At 33.4% G+C, this 16,100-nt stretch overlaps 2 protein-coding genes across 5 annotated transcripts; one reads left to right on the forward strand and one right to left on the reverse strand.

Annotated features, from left to right (window-relative positions):
• Nucleotides 1–4,114: 4,114 nt before the first annotated feature.
• LOC107927135 (FCS-Like Zinc finger 14) lies at nt 4,115–7,049 on the forward strand. Of its 2 annotated transcripts, none has more exons than XM_041090467.1 (2): nt 4,115–4,860; nt 6,813–7,049. In XM_041090467.1, exons 1-2 carry the CDS (start codon nt 4,355–4,357, stop codon nt 6,922–6,924), a joined length of 618 nt encoding a protein of 205 aa, XP_040946401.1. In that variant the 5' UTR covers nt 4,115–4,354; the 3' UTR covers nt 6,925–7,049. The 2 variants fall into 2 exon arrangements, with proteins under 2 accessions (XP_040946401.1, XP_016713629.1); XM_016858140.2 differs by lacking the exon at nt 6,813–7,049 and adding an exon at nt 6,022–6,462 and having other exon boundaries at nt 4,121–4,860.
• On the reverse strand, nt 5,922–15,674 carry LOC107927134 (biotin carboxylase 2, chloroplastic). 3 transcript variants are annotated; one of them, XM_041090466.1, is made up of 18 exons: nt 14,917–15,166; nt 14,763–14,825; nt 14,186–14,511; nt 13,859–14,000; nt 12,947–13,045; nt 12,788–12,844; nt 12,067–12,138; nt 11,243–11,332; nt 10,848–10,907; nt 8,562–8,747; nt 8,375–8,467; nt 8,211–8,292; nt 7,773–7,879; nt 7,390–7,465; nt 7,039–7,085; nt 6,893–6,955; nt 6,740–6,806; nt 5,922–6,154 (listed from the first exon to the last, which is right to left on the reverse strand). In XM_041090466.1, the coding sequence occupies exons 2-17, from the start codon at nt 14,811–14,813 to the stop codon at nt 6,744–6,746; spliced, it is 1,614 nt and encodes a 537-aa protein (XP_040946400.1). In that variant the 5' UTR covers nt 14,814–14,825; nt 14,917–15,166; the 3' UTR covers nt 5,922–6,154; nt 6,740–6,743. The 3 variants fall into 3 exon arrangements, with proteins under 3 accessions (XP_040946400.1, XP_040946399.1, XP_016713628.2); XM_041090465.1 differs by lacking the exon at nt 5,922–6,154 and adding an exon at nt 15,589–15,674 and having other exon boundaries at nt 6,465–6,806; nt 14,917–15,243; XM_016858139.2 differs by lacking the exon at nt 5,922–6,154 and having other exon boundaries at nt 6,465–6,806; nt 14,917–15,586.
• Between the last annotated feature and the right edge of the window lie 426 nt (nt 15,675–16,100).

Consider the following 16,100-nt stretch of genomic DNA (forward strand, 5'->3'; position numbering starts at 1 on the left):
CATAAACAGTCATGAAAAATAAACATCATTAAAAATCATAGTTCTTATAGTGACCATTATTTTAATACTGCATTGCCTTATACATAATATTTCACAATAGAATGGTAAACAACATTCACAATTATGTAAATATTATAAAAATCAAATGATACTAAAACTATTGAATATCAAATGTCATTATATTTCACAATAGAATGGTAAACAACATTCACAATTATGTAAATATTATAAAAATCAAATGATACTAAAACTATTGAATATCAAATGTCATTAATATATATAAATTAATATTTAATTTAATTATAAAATATGTTTATTGTGTTTTGAGTTTTGACATATAAATTAGGAACACTGAGATAGACTTAAACATAAATTAATATTCCCAACGAGATAGAGTTACAGCCTGATCTGATGTGCAATGAAGAACCAGAGAGAATTTTATCTCAGGAAGTGAAAGAATTGTGAAATAAATGAGTATCATTAGTGAAAGTATTATGGCATCGACACAATTTAGAGAAGGCAACATGTGAACCGGAAGAAATTATGAAATCATAGTACCCTAATCTATTTTCAAGTAAAAAAATTTAGGACGAAATTTCTTAAAGGGGGAGAGTTATAACAACCCAAAAGTCAGTGGTGTCGAAAACGGTGATTTTGGAACCCCATTTTTGATGATCAAGTCCGTAAATATTAATGATAGTATAATGTTTAATTAAAGTTTGATCCATTAGTTTTGTCGTTTGGATAGTTAATTAAGGTATAAAGACTAAATTATAAAAATAGTAAAATTTAATCATTATAGATTTTTAAGAATTTGAAGGACCAATTAAGCAATTGGTTCATTTTTAATTGGACATGCAGTGGTGGATGATGATACCCACTAATTGAAGTTAATATAGTTTAAGGTTAAAATAACTAAGTTTAATTAGAATAGTTAGTGATTAATTAAAGTTAATTAAAATATATAAACTAAAATTAAAAGAAAAGGAAACCATTTTTTGCTTAATCCTTCTCATTCTCACGAAACTAAAGGGAGAATAGGGTTTCAAGCTTCAAATTTTTATTTCCTTCAATGGATCGGGAATTGAACCAATCGGAAGAAAATCGAGGAAATGAAGAAATTATATATTAGTCTCTGATACCTTACCCGTTGTCATTTTTGTCAAGTAAATTCGTATGAAATTTACTATGTTATTTTAGTTATATTTGAACTATGATTAGTGTATATTAGCTTAGATTAATTGAAAGATTGTTAGTTTGGCATACGAGGTATTAAATCGTAAAATATGAGATATATAATAAATACAAGTAAATATATGAAATCAAATGAATGTGAAATGTAGTATGATTGAATGATACGTATATATTGAAGTTGAAAAAGTTGAAATATTATGGAAACGTAAATGGTATTCATTGGATCTTAGTAAATGTTATTATGGTTCGAAGGAAATTATATATTTGATCAGGGATTCCATGATCGATGGCTTAAGCTCCAACATGTGTTGTGGATTCTCTGAAATTTGTGTGAGTAGCATCAAATTATCATTTACCGATGGCTTGAGAAATTATCAAATTTCTGAAGCTTGTGTGAGCAACATCAGGTAAAGCATGTACAGTAACTCTGATCTGAAGCTTGTGTGAGCAGCCCAAATATAAAAATGGTAACTATACGGAAATGAAACAATTGAAAAAGAATGAATATGAAATGCATTGATATGCTTGAAAATGAGTTAGACCGAGTGACATGATATAGAATGTCTTGGTTATGCATATGAATGAAAAAGAATGAATATGAAATGCATTGATATGCTTGAAAATGAGTAAGACCGAGTGACATGATATAGAATGTCTTGGTTATGCATATGAATTGATTATTATGACTTTGCTATGTTGATAACTAACTTATTGGTGTTGTAATGAATTTGTATATGAAAGTGTAAGGTTGACAAAGGAATGCCATGTTATTCATCTTTGTGTTTCAATTACTTAAATAGTTGTAATGTCAAGGTCAGTTAAGTTAATTTCTTATGAAGTTACTAAGCATTTATTATGCTTACCGATGTTCTTTCTTTCCCTGTAATTGTCGGATTTCAAACATGCTAGTCGAATCAACTTGAAGATCACAATATCCCTCTGTCGACTTGGTAGTCATCTCTTCACTTTACTCAATTTTGTGGCATGTAATTAGGAGTTTGCCCAAGTGATGCTTATGAATGAAGGTTTAATTAAACCTAATTTAATCCTTAACCTTGTAAAGTTAATGTGCATAAATGTATTAGTAAAATTGGGTGACTAAATTATATAAAAAAATTAAAGTATAGATCTTAATTTTTAAATTTAAGTATGGTATGGGGACCAATATTGAAATTTGAAAATTGTTATATAATTTAAAAAAAATAAAAAAAAATGTTTATTTAACATGTGTTAAATAAGAAATACCTTACTACCGAAGCTTTAAAAATCAGACCTGATATTTAAAACTCGTGACCAATATCTACTCTTTTAATAAACCTATGGAGTGCGAAAAATTAATTTTCTCATTCCAATACATACTTTGAAGATTGTCTCAATAGTCAATAATCTTCAAAATCCAAAATTCTATCGACTCTCTAAGCAACGCTCAGTCACTCCCAATCACTATATTGGGACTATTGGGTTAGGTTTAAAAACCCAAGAAGCTGAGCCCACAACATGGATTACTTTAAGGAATAGGGTTGGGCTTTTCTTTCTTTCTTGGTTTGGCCCAAAATGAAGAAAATTTGGTTTTTTTATTATCAATTTTGGTCCGTGATTCACAAGTCAACCAATTAAATATCTTTCTTTAGACCGATATACCTACTGATCGATTCGGTTCGGTTTAAACAACCATGCTCATGGCATTCTTATCCCTTTTTAAGAGTAAATTTGATTGTAATCTTAACTAATATTTTAGGAATAGGACAGGTGATTGAATCAATCAAGCCACTAGTTCTTGATACAACTAGTTCAGAGCAAATAAATTATTTAAAATTTTCAAAAATATAAAAATCGTTCACCTGGTTTTTTTAGCCTGATTCAACCAATCCATACTGATTCGTGAGTCAATCGATTTTATCTCTCTCTAGACCGATACCTCGACCAGTTCTTGGTCCAATCGATCCGATTTAGACAACATTGATATTATGTCAACATTTTAACGAAAATAGTCCATGATAACAACCATTTGAATTAACTATTATTATTGTAAAATTAGAGGATTAAATTATGTCAAATTGAAATATTAAAATTAAATTTCAAATGTGATCATAGTTGAAGGACCAAAAACTGAAAATTTACCACTATCCTTTTAATGGCAAAAGGAAAATAAAAGAGGAGGTAGTAAACGTGTCATGAAGTTAAACCCTTATGACCATACTTTTACAATGGTTAAAGTACTTAAAAAGGTCCCCTTATTATAGGACTAAATCAAATCAATTTAGTCCCTGTCCCATTAAAAAAATCAAATAAATCCAAATCGGAGTTGACATTTACTGTATAAAAATGTCCTTAAAATTATATGTTTCAATTACAGTTAAATTCCAAACAAAATATTTCATTTTCTGAATAAAAACTTTAAAAATATTGACTTTGTTAAACAATAAATTATATTTTTTAAACGGTACATGTTAACTCTATTTCAATTTAGTATTATTTAATTTTTTTAATAGTACAGGGACTAAATGGATTCATTTAATAATAAATGACTAATCTAACAAGTTCCTATCAAAGAGGGACATTCACTTTTATAAATAGTTATAGGTATATTATAGATTCGAGTAAATTACATTAGTAGTCATTCAATTATTAGTATATTTCTTTTTTGTCACTCAACTATGAAAAGTTATAAAATGGTCATCAAACTACTAGTAAATTTCTTTTTTGGTCACCCAACTATGAAAAGTTTATATTTTTTTATCACTAGTCGAAAAAACTCAAAAATCCAAAATAATTGAGTAACAAAAAAAAGATAAAATTGAATAGTTGAGTGATAAAAAAAATACTTATAATTGGGTGACCATTTCGTGATAAAATGGAAACTTAAGTGAGTATTAGTGCAATTTACCATGTGGATTAATGCAGCAAACTGTTTACATTGCGCGTGCGAACCCAGAAAGAGGAGGAGAGAAGAAGAGAAGAGAGAAAGGGTGATAAACAGAAGGAGGAGCGCTGATTGAAACAAGCCATCCTCTCTTCTCTCTCTTTCTCTTCAGAACCCAGTCGCTTAACTTCTGATTCACTACTTTCGTTTCTCTCCTCTTGGGGGAATTAGGGTCCAACAAACCCCATGAATTTAATCCCCTCCCAACAATCTTAGGGGCTTTAATTCTCCTACAACATGCATAATTTTTGTGGAAAAAAGAGACCCGCCATCAATCTCAACCTCTTCACGTCTTTATCTCACTCTTTTTTCTGTCTAAACCCCACAAAAACCCCAAGCAACTTTCAATATGGTGTGGTTGGGCTAGGCATAGTAGCAGCTATGACTGATTCAACCCATACACACCAATCTATTTGCTTTGCTCCATCCCCAAGATCCACCCCCATACCTATAGTCTCATCTGTTAAAGCAGCCCCCAGTTTCGGAGGTGGCTTTAACTCGGAGAAGTTTGATGAATTATCTGACAACGAAACTAGTGTAATTTCTCATTTTAGCGATAATTTGATCAAGAATCAGTTCGGTTTTGGAGATGACAACAAGAATTGCAGTGGGTTTACTGCTGCTCCTTCGCCTAGGAAAAACAATATGGGTCAGTTCAAGAGGGAGTTTTGGAATGATGGCTTTTTGACTTCTTGTCATCTTTGCAAGAAGGAACTACATGGTTTGGATATTTTCATGTACAGGTATTGGCCTCGCTTTTTTCATCTTTTAATTGATTTAAGTTTTAAGTTTTGATTCTTGATGATGTTTTCCAGTTGAGTGTTTTTTTTTTCCTTGTAATTGAATTGATGCTTAAAATGATCTGATGATTACTTGGATGTGATTCTGTATTTGTTTTCTTGGGGTGCAAATGCTTTTATTCCCCGTTCTGAGTAGAGAATAGAAATTAATCTTTTGGTCAGAGCTTTACAGTTCATTCTTGTCTGTTGTAAATATATCTAAGATCCAATGGTGTATGTGATTTTATTGGAAATACTAATCTACCTAAACCGGGATTGATTCTAGCCCCAAATCAGAGTAATTCTGTCAATGGGGGGGCTTTAAGAACGTAGAAGAGGTAGGATGGCTGGTTGGTCATATCTAGTATACATCCTACATGGACGGTAGTTGAAGTCAGTGGCTCCCCTCCCCTAGGTTCCGCCATCTGGGATTGTATAGTAAGCTGTCTGTAAGTTGCAGGCATTGTGCAAATGTGTTACTGGAAGTTGTGTTACGATTCTGTGCTATGATAACAAATATGAATGGCAAATTTGTTCTAGACCTGAACACTGTAGATGTATTATAGTGCTTGCTGTATATTTGAAGTCACTACGGTATGCTAACTTTTTCTGCTTTATCAACCATCACCATTGGGGATATGCTTGATTTTGGTTTTGCCATTCCTTTTGTTCCATATGATCATGTGAATTGTTACTATTTCCAATGGAAGATGAAATTGAAATGTCATAAAATTTGGATGTTGCTGTTTCGTGGTTCCAAGTTTCAGTATGAATATGCTCGATCACTTTTAATTGTCTTGAGAGTGTTTTGGCTCCTATTTCGGGTATGAAATGTCTTTGGATGTCAATTTTATATCAGTTATTGACTACAGTCAATCTCTGTTGAGTCTTCTAGATGGAAAACCTTTTTGGTAGTTGTAGTTGGACTCAAGGAGAAGTGTAAATATTTGGAGACTGAGGCCTACATGTCAGTCGGATATTTATTTGACCCACATAGCCACTTAAATGAGAATTTATGACCCCAATTGCTTGAGATATTTTTTGACATATAATAATGGTGATGACATAATGCTTCTGGGGTGTTGATTTTCTGCCATGAATAAAATATCTGGTTGGATTGGGCAGAGGGGAGGAAGGTTTTTGCAGCGCGGATTGCCGTGACAAGCAAATTAGAAGTGATGATCACAAACAAATATGTGCGCTTGATTGCTCCCAGTCTTCCCCACACGTGTTATTTTCCGAGGTCGCCGCTGCATAACTTCTACCACTGCATCATACTTAATGAATAAACAAACAAATAAAGGAGATGGGCAACTTGGCAGAATTTTGGAGGCTTTCCGTTTCAGTTTCAGCATCTCTAAGGACAAATAGATAGATGATACTTCCTTGTCCATTCTGAAAGAGAACTTATTTCACCAAGCTTTAAATCTTATCGTATGTAGGAAAGGAAAATCTTAGTATAGTTTTTGTAGTCATTTTAATATATCCCAATGATAGCTTGTAAAAATATAATTCCTCTTCATTTTGAAAAATGTATCCATAAAATCTTGAAACTTAAATGACTAATATATCAAATTCCGGGTTTTGGGGATGTATATTCCAACCACTATGAAGAAAATTATTAATTGCGTTTCAAGAATAACACATGACAGTTGAAAAAACACAAGGATAATAAACGATGTATTAGAATGTCAGCTGAACAACAGGATCTTGATGAACCCCATGTCCACGAATCACCAATGAATATGAATGACTTATCACCTACTAACATTTCCAACAAGCTGACTGCTACATGGCTTATACCAGTATGCTGAAGAAGTAGAACAAGAAGAAGAATACTAAACCTTCTAAGCGGTCGCACTCGCACTAGTCAATTCTTTGGCAGCAGTTGCTAATACCATTTTCTGTGGCTGCAGGCACACAACAAAATCTTTAAGCTCTTTGCATTTTGGAACTACTTATCTACATAAGGGAGAGATTAAAGCAAAGCAAGTACCGCGGCCAACTCTTCTTCATGTTTTGGAATGAAAGCAGTGTCAACCTTTCCATTTCTGAAGTCCTGTGAAGTGTTGCATGTTAGATTAAAAATTGTGAACCTTGATGTATAATATTATCCAACACACAGAAAATAGCACCACCAACCTCAATATCAAGGATGAGTTTATGGTATTCAATGGTTGTAGGAACCCCTAAAACAAAACAATAAAAAGAATATGGATTAGGATATTCTTTGAGGGGTAGAGTTTTGCTGGATAACAAAACCAGACTGAACAAAGAAATTATAGCAACCCCTTTTGGTGCAAACATATTCGGTTACAGGCATGAAGCACCAACAGAAACCACACTGATTATGGTCAATGGGAGATGCTGAGAATCACTTTTTTCTAGTTAAAGGTTTCTTCTGCCATGTCCATGCAACGTCATGTATGTGACCAAGATGTAAATGATAAAAAACAACAAAGCTGAGTAAACTCTTAGTCAATAACCAAGTACCTGTAATTACAGTGTCATCAAGAGCCCTTTTCATGCGCTCAATTGCTTTTTCCCTTGTTGGAGCCCATACGATAAGCTACAACAGAGTAAATAGTTAGAACAATGTCAAAGCTAGAAAAGCGGACTCATAAGCATGGTCATTTTCAAACACAAAGATCAAACATGAATATGTTAAGAATAACCTTAGCAAAAATTGAAAGATAATTCAGTTTACTATATACACCTTGAAATAAGGACAAACTATGGTATTCTTATTACTCTTCCCTGAAACGAGGTTTTAAGAATTCCCTTCTCTTCCATAATAACTTTTTTTGACCTCCTGAGTTTGCATTGAATTGCTCATATATACATAATCTTAATAGTATAAGACAGATATTACAAACCTTTCCAAGTAATGAATCATAGCTTGGAGGAACTACGTAATCAGGATAAACATGGCTGTCCATTCGAACAAATGGGCCTCCAGATGGCAAGTATGATGTTATTCTCCCTGTCATTAGGAATGCAGAGCAAGTGTTTAAAATATCAAACTATAGACAAAGTCCTTTCATTTCCTATTCTTTTGATTGTTTGAAAATCACATCCTATAGAAATTGAGGTAAGAATTATGAGAGTATAAACTTCAAAAGTTTAAAACATAAAAGAAGAGAAAAAGTACAAAATATATTCTCTAATGTTAATATAAGCATATGAAAGCTTGTAGTACAGCATAATGGAAACTTTCAAAGGCAACACTATAAAGGCTCTGATGGTAGCAAGTACCAAAAATGAACCTACTGCAGTAGTAATTTAACATGAACACTAAACATAGATATGCATACCTGGCCCAGGTCTGAACCCTTTAAATGCATCTTCTGCATTGATACGACATTCAATTGAATGCCCTCTGAGCACAATATCTTCCTGCAAATCATTATTTATGAGCAGTTGAGTACAATCGTGTTTGATGCTCCAAAACTTTTAGCTGAAACATTTCATTTCGTACCTGTTTGTAGTGAAGTTTTTCTCCCATAGCTACACGAATTTGTTCTTCAATCAAGTCAACAAAGGAAATCATCTCTGTTACAGGATGCTCCACCTGAGTTCATTAGATGAAAATACATGATTAGCAGTGCTTCTATTTAATCCACTAATAGATAATTCATGAATCAGAGTTCCCAGTCCTTATTAACCTGGATTCTAGTGTTCATTTCCATGAAATAGAAGGAACCTCTTTCATCTAAAAGAAACTCAACAGTTCCTACACCAATGTAACCAATAGACGCTGCCGCAGCAACTGCTGCATCACCCATGGCTTTCCGCAACTCTGGAGTCAATGCTGGAGAAGGCGCTTCTTCTAAAAGTTTTTGATTACGCCTCTGTATAGTAGGTCACATTAAACAACATTTAATATCAATAATCTAGTTATCTTTCTATTAACAATCAAGAGGAAAGTGGGGAAAATAATGTTCTGCTGCCAAAAGATTGGTATATTTAGCTTATCCACATACTGCAGCAAATATTTGAGTAATAGTCACCAGTCACCTTGTAAGCATATTTGCACCGTTTAAGAGAAGGAAGCAATATTTAGAGGCAATTATCACGACTAAGATGCTTTAATTTCCAACAGGAAATGGTCATAGATCTGTTTGAAAATCAGAGTTGATAATGCCATACAAAATTAAACTAATTTGTTTTCATGTTTATGATTTCAGTTTTAAAACTTTAGCTACTTTCTTCTATAGAGGAAAATTCACAATTTTCCAAGTTATGCATCCAAGGGCTAACATGTCAAGTTCAGATTTTCTTGGGGGTATCTAGCCGGAAAGTTTTTCCTTGAGTCTAAATTGTTATTTAGGCTCCATTTAGGTGTTACTTTGGCTACTTATTTTACTTTCCTAAAGTTGGTATAAAATATAAAAAAAAATACTAAAAGAGAAGAATATATTTGCTCATAATGAGTAGAGTTCTAAATGAAACCTCAATTTAAACAAAGACGTCTCATTAACAGTAAAATCATGTTTTTCGTTACTAATGGAAATCAAAATTTATCTTCTAATTCTTCAAGAATTTGCTTACCTTTACAATCAAATGTACTTTTTGCTTTGTGTCAAAACCAAGTAGCAAAAGTTACAACCAAACAAAACCTTCCCTTTTTACAGGATAAAGTTTCCCGTAGGCATCCTAATCTAATAGAATCTAGGATCAACAACAAGCTTTTGCAATGAGTCATTGAATTCATGTGCTCTCCTATTACTTTCTCACTAGTTTAAACTTTGAAGTAGGAATCCAAGTTCTAGTAGATTTAGTCCTTGACTAGAACCATCATAATTGAGATTTTTAGATTCCAGTATGGTTTTGATAATTAAAATTTTCAGTATGTTGGTTTATCTAGGAATGAAAGTCCAGAACCAGTCATCTTTATTCATCCAAAAGTATAATCTCTTTCTTAAAACTTTCAACCCTAATTCTAGCCCCAAAGTTCCTTTTAATTTCCAACAGCCAAACACCTCAACTAACTACTAATATCTCATTCCTATTGTCTTTGCTTCCCGGAATGTTAGAGCAAACCATTCTTCAGTTTTTCCATTCTTTCAAGAAAAAACTCAATTGATTCAAACCCAATTTGATTCCTTAAATCCTAACCCTAATTCTTACAAGAGCCACAAGTCTTAAGATTCCAACCCCCAGGCAAGGCTTTTCAAATATGTCCTACATCACAAAGAATTGAAGGAAAGGAGAAACTTTAAAAAATCCAAACGAGTAGATACATATAGTTTTGCCCTTCCATTGAACTTCAGCATTCAAGTTGAGTAACCTTTTTCCAGTGCATTTGGTTGGTTCGGTTTCCATATATTAATAACGAATAAACTGACTAACCTATTAAAGTTAAACCAAACCAACCGACTCTATTGCCAAGACCCAAATAACTGAGCCAAAGTTCAGTTTGGTTTGATTGGTTTTTCTGGTATTGAGCTTTTCTATTTTTTTCCTTTTTAAGATTTCTTTATTTATTAAAAACAGAAGTTACCACTGTAATTATAAAGTTTATTGAGATTATGTACATATTTATACATTTGATTTCTCTTTTAGATTAATTAAATTGATTAAAAGTTCTAATTTTAGTTTTTGGGTTGGGTTACTTGGGAATTTATTTAGGTAATTAGATTTATATTTTTAGTTGAGTTGTGTTGGATTTTATTTGGGTATTGGGTATGTTAGGGTTTATTAGATAAAAATAATAATTAGTTCATTTGGTTTGCAAATTCAATGCCAAAAACGACCAAATAAACCGGAAAACCAACTAAGCTGACTAATTTCAGTTAACTAGGTACAATTCACTTCAGTTTAATCGGGTTGACCCATTTTGTTCTCACCCCTACTCTTTTCTACTTATGGTTAAAAGTGGTTTATTTATGAATTGGTTTGAGGAGACAAGATGTAGTTAAGATAGAGAGAAGTAAGCATGGTAACAGTACCTGGATACTGCAATCGCGCTCACCAAAGTGAACAACATTACCATATTTATCTGCAAGAACCTGCAAAACCATAAAAATAGTGAGAGAAAATAAAAAACTTGCACGTAGTCTATACTCTAGCAGAGAATATGAAGCACAAGGCAGTACAGCTTAACCATAGGTCAATACCCAATTAATGCCATAAGTCTTCCAACAGACAAGGCCATCAATGATAGCAGAAGGAAATAAAAGCATTTCTCCCAGATCATGTTAGATATTACAAATTATATAACGTTACCAAGAAAACATCCTAGCCATAACAGGGCACAAAGCATTCTAGTTCTCCAGAATTACATTCCTAAGAGTAGTTTCAGCTCATGAAGAGATGGGAAATTATACAAGCAAGGAGTAATTACCTGGAACTCAATGTGCCTAGGATTTTGTATGTACTTCTCCAAATAAACTCCATCATTTCCAAATGCAGCAGCAGCTTCACTTTTGGCTTGCTGTAAGATGCAGAAAACAAATAAAAACTGAGTACATACATTTCATTTAGATATTGCATACTCCAATCTTTTTGAATAACATTAATTTATTAATTCATGAGATCTAACTAGTATTTTATGATATACATGTAAAATAAGCTGAAATTTTCATGTCATAAGTATATAAAATATTGTTTTGTGAATTGATGCAAAATGTCAAAAAGTCTTGAGTAATTATTTAGTAGAACAAAGAAACATTCCAGAGAAAACAAAGGTTCTTTTTAATTAGTAAATGAAATCTAGAGGAGATGGGATAGGATTAGAAGCACTAAAGATTTGAGAAAACAATATTTAATGTTACTAGGGTTTCCCTGTGTGTGTGTGTGAGGGAGGGAGAGATAGAGATAGAAAGAGCTAACTTTTTTTTTTCTTTTACTTTGCTGTCTTCCAGTGGCTTTTAGGTTTGCTTCCTTCAGGAGTAGCAAAATACTGCCTAGTGACTTTAACCATTCCTAGCAAGGGGATTTGGGCCTATAGGACAAGATTGCTAAATACCATTCTTAAAATGAAGGCACTCTTTACTGAGTCCTTTAGTTTGGTGGTATGACAGGGGTCCACATAAGGTAAAAGAAAAGAGAAGTCGCGACTCATGAGCCAAATGTAATTGACATGTTTAAATAAATGACGCACAACTAAAAGCTTCTAAAGGGAGAAATGTCAACTAAAATAGGAGCAAATGATATTTGAAGTAATACCTGTAGTAACTTCACAAACTCATCAGGTTCTTTAGCAAGACGCATTCCACGCCCTCCACCACCAGCTGTGGCCTTGAATAAAAAAGAAACAACAAAACATGTAAACTATTAAAAGGTTACTGGATAAGACAAATTTCAATGCAGCTTCACAAACAACAATATCCTCTTGACATTCAAAAATCATATTTCATAGCTTCATTTGGCAGTAAATGTCAGTAAAAGAATGCAAGATTCTTGCTGGATCTTTTAATAGAGAAACACAATTGAACCACAAAAATGCCTTGCAACAATTAAATCCTAATTATGTTCAAAAACTGATCAATAAGAGGTCAGATTTTGCAATGATTTTAAAGAAGTTACAACCTGAGCAAAAGCGAGGTTTGTCAACTCTATGAGTGGAAAGGCTTCAAAAACCAAGAAAGTCTTTTCTAACGAAAAAATGAACTCTGCTTTACGTTAATGTCAATTCTCCTATGAACAAGTCTGAAATAATTTTAGGGTTTCAGGTTGCTTTTCTGACAACATGCACATCCAGTAGATCTGTTTCCATTTGAACAGTTAATTGAATAAACAAGGAAAAAAAATAACCGGAAAACAAAACAATTTTTCTAAACAAAATCTATGTTAGCTAGAAAAATGCCAAATTTCCATGTTCAGACAATAAATTATAAAGATAATAGACCATATGTTGATTGTTATTGTTAGAGAGCAGAATAATCACCTTGATCATCACAGGAAAGCCAATCTCATGTGCTAGCTTGATTGCTTCCTCTGTACTCTATGATAAACAGAAAGTTAACCGTGGAACTGCAAATTGACCGTATAAATGCTATGTTTGAAGTTTCATATACTGATACAAACAGTTCACCAAATATAATACCTGTAACAAACCATCACTTCCAGGAACAGTAGGAACACCTGCATTCTTCATTGTTTCTCGGGCAGTTGATTTGTCACCCATAACACGAATACTGTCAGGCTGCCAAAGCATAGCAAGATTCATTCTTCGAATTAGGAATGAGGATGAGAAAAAAAACCAAAAGGTATACAAGCTAGAAGAATGAGCTAAAAGAATAACAACAGTGTCTACTTTAAGACAACCACATACATAAACTTAGTCATTCACTATGCATTTTAATACCAAAAAGAATTAAAAGAGAAAAAAAAATCTAGCCACAAAAAAAGGATACCATGTCTAGTGATCTGCTTGCAACAGATAATTCATTTTGTATTGGTCAATTTTGATTAAATGCTATAAGCAAGAAAGAGAAGAGACTAAAATAAATGCACAAAACTAAGCCATAAGATTCTGCCAAACATCAGTCCTCCAAGCCAATGTAATGTTCTATATCAAAAACACCAGAAGTGAAAATGTAGGGTAAAAAAATTGGCAGCAAAGCTAACAGCAACAGATTAAAAAAGAAAAAGGATGTATCCTCTCATAAAAGATTTATGAACTGCATGTAAACATAACTAACTGAAATGTGTAGTGATACGTTTAGAGCAAAATTTGCTTTTAGTATCCATTTCAAACCTGAGAACACTTCTATATTCTGGAAGCTCCTTAGTAAGCATATAGTTAATGTCATTATAAGGTATCATTTTAGTACCAAACTAAGGTTCATCGGCCTCATTAGAAAGATCAGGTTGCAATTCTAAATATCAATATCTTATCCATCATACAGACAAAGTATTATTCACATTCATTAACTCTGAACATGAAAAGCCACACTGAATTAGTTATTCCAATTAATTAGAAAAATAATAAACGAATTAATAGTTGAGTACTTACATTAGGCCCAATAAAGTTGATTCTGTGATCTCTGCACATTTCCACAAAAACTGCATTTTCAGCAAGGAAACCATATCCCGGATGAAGCATAGTACAATTACGGCTAAGTGCAGCAGATAGGACATTTGGTATCAATAAATACCTGAACAAAGACAGTTCAACATAAAAATTATGCTGTTATCAACTTATCACTGATAAAACTGAATAAATGCATAAATGTAGGAAGTAAGAAGCAAAATTTCACAGTAAACATCGTTGGAAGAAGCTAAGATAATTATTACAAAAGCTGATTAAAAACCCATAGAGGCTTAAGTTATAACTACGCACGATTGACTGCTTGGTGCTTCCCCTATGCAAACTGATTCATCAGCCAATTTTACATGAAGTGCATCCTTATCTATGGTTGAGTAAACAGCAACACAAGGTATTCCCATCTCATGAGCAGTTCGGATTACCCGAACAGCGATTTCTCCTCTATTTGCCACCAGGATTTTCTCAGCACGGCATGTGGCACCCAGGGCTCCTCCACGTTTACTGGATTTACATCTAACTTGGGTTACCTGAGCTTTCTGCCTAGGAAAGTTGATCCTGCTTCCCACCTTAAAGGTACATTGGAAACTCCTACTACTTGTATTTCTCCGCAAGAATAAGCCCTTCAATTGGAAAACAATAACATTAACAACACTTGAAAATAAAAGGAAGGCATGTCTATGCTTAACAACATCTGAAAAGATTGGAGCTTTAGCAGAATGGAATCCAGGAAAGTAGACCCAAATTTCCAAAACCATACAGAAGAAAGAATGAAATCAAGTTCTTTAGAGAAACCATTTAAGCATCCAACAGAAGGAACAAAATGAAGGTTCAAAAACAGAAAAATCTGATTCCAAAGAGCAGAGAAATTTACAGGGGGTGAGGTGACGGATTTGCACATAGTCATGGAAGAATCCAATGCCATAGCGACAAATGCCTGCAATAACAAAAACCCATTTAAGCCACAGTCAGCGCACAACATAGCTAAGCATCAGAACACAGAGAAGGAAAGCTAGAAAGAAAGATACCAAAGAATATGAGCTGAAGAAGAATGAGAGAATGAGGTGTAGTGAAAGAGAGAGTGAGTGTTAAGGGAATGGAGATATGGAGAAGAAGTCGATGGAAACGAGGCTTAGAGTTACTGTCGGTACTTGATCGATTTCTCCGCCTAAAATGGTTGGGGACATCAGCCCACACCTCCCTCTGCTTGACTTTTCCCTACGGTTACTTCCTCTGCGGTTCTATCTGTCTTCCAATGACTTCATCCCACGTTTACATTTGCACCCAATTGTCCCCACCAAATTGTCATGCAGATGACCAACCCACGCCACAACCACAATTACCGCATTCACGGTCTTTCTCATGGAACAAAAAAGTTGGTTAATCAATTACCGCAATCACTTATAAAATTATTTAATTATTATTAATTATCTTAATCTAGAATAGAAATTTAAGCAAGATTATCTTCATATTAATTATTTTTTAAAGGAAAAACTTGAAATCTCATTAACCACAGGAGACTATCTTTACCCAAAGCCAACAGGCTTAATAAATTAACTCGAAGGTGACTCTTCTTATTTCCACCTGAAACATTAGACTAATCAGGAAATAAATAACATATTTGTAATCAGAGAGGGGCAAATAACATGTTCAGAGTAGCTCGCATGAGAGGACACAGATTGGAAAACAGAGAAAACAACCTTGAAGTAACAAACCCGACTCCAAAGCATTAGAATTGCCACGAGAAAGAGCGTGCCGAAGGCATTGATTGTCGGTTTCCAGTACAATCTTATCTAAGCCAAGAAAGAACCTCACCACCATATAAGGGTCTACAACACTCTTCCTAAAGCCAGAAACGACGAACCAAGTCTGCATCCCAACCAATGCCGTTATTGTCTACGAAAACAGCTCCATCAATATTACATTTGAGCTTACCCAATGAGGGCTTACACATGTAACAACTCGATTTGTACGCGATGTCAGAAAATATAATTTCGAAACTTCATTTTTGTAAATCAAGTCTGTAAAGGTAAAATAGAAATATTTACGGAGTTATTATGAAAATTTATTGAAGATCAGTTAAGTACTTTAATCGAGAAAATTATTAATTAAAGCTCAATGACTAAATTATAAAAGTCCAATCGTTATTAAATTTTAAGTTAAAAAATACTTAGGGACACTAATAATAATTATCCAAAAGACTAAAATGATT

Source organism: Gossypium hirsutum, chromosome D03 (genome assembly GCF_007990345.1).
Source record: "Gossypium hirsutum isolate 1008001.06 chromosome D03, Gossypium_hirsutum_v2.1, whole genome shotgun sequence".
Lineage (NCBI taxonomy): Eukaryota > Viridiplantae > Streptophyta > Magnoliopsida > Malvales > Malvaceae > Gossypium > Gossypium hirsutum.

Coding starts and splice junctions, on each gene's coding strand:
- LOC107927134 (XM_041090466.1), bottom strand. CDS start 14,813: ATGGCATTGGATTCTTCCATGACTATGTGCAAATCCGTCACCTCACCC. Junction 12,845..12,946: donor GAAGTGATGGTTTGTTACAG/GTATTATATTTG, acceptor TGTTTATCATAG/AGTACAGAGGAAGCAATCAA. Junction 12,139..12,787: donor GCTTTCCTGTGATGATCAAG/GTGATTATTCTG, acceptor TTTTTATTCAAG/GCCACAGCTGGTGGTGGAGG.
- LOC107927135 (XM_016858140.2), top strand. CDS start 4,355: ATGCATAATTTTTGTGGAAAAAAGAGACCCGCCATCAATCTCAACCTC. Junction 4,861..6,021: donor TTGGATATTTTCATGTACAG/GTATTGGCCTCG, acceptor TGGATTGGGCAG/AGGGGAGGAAGGTTTTTGCA.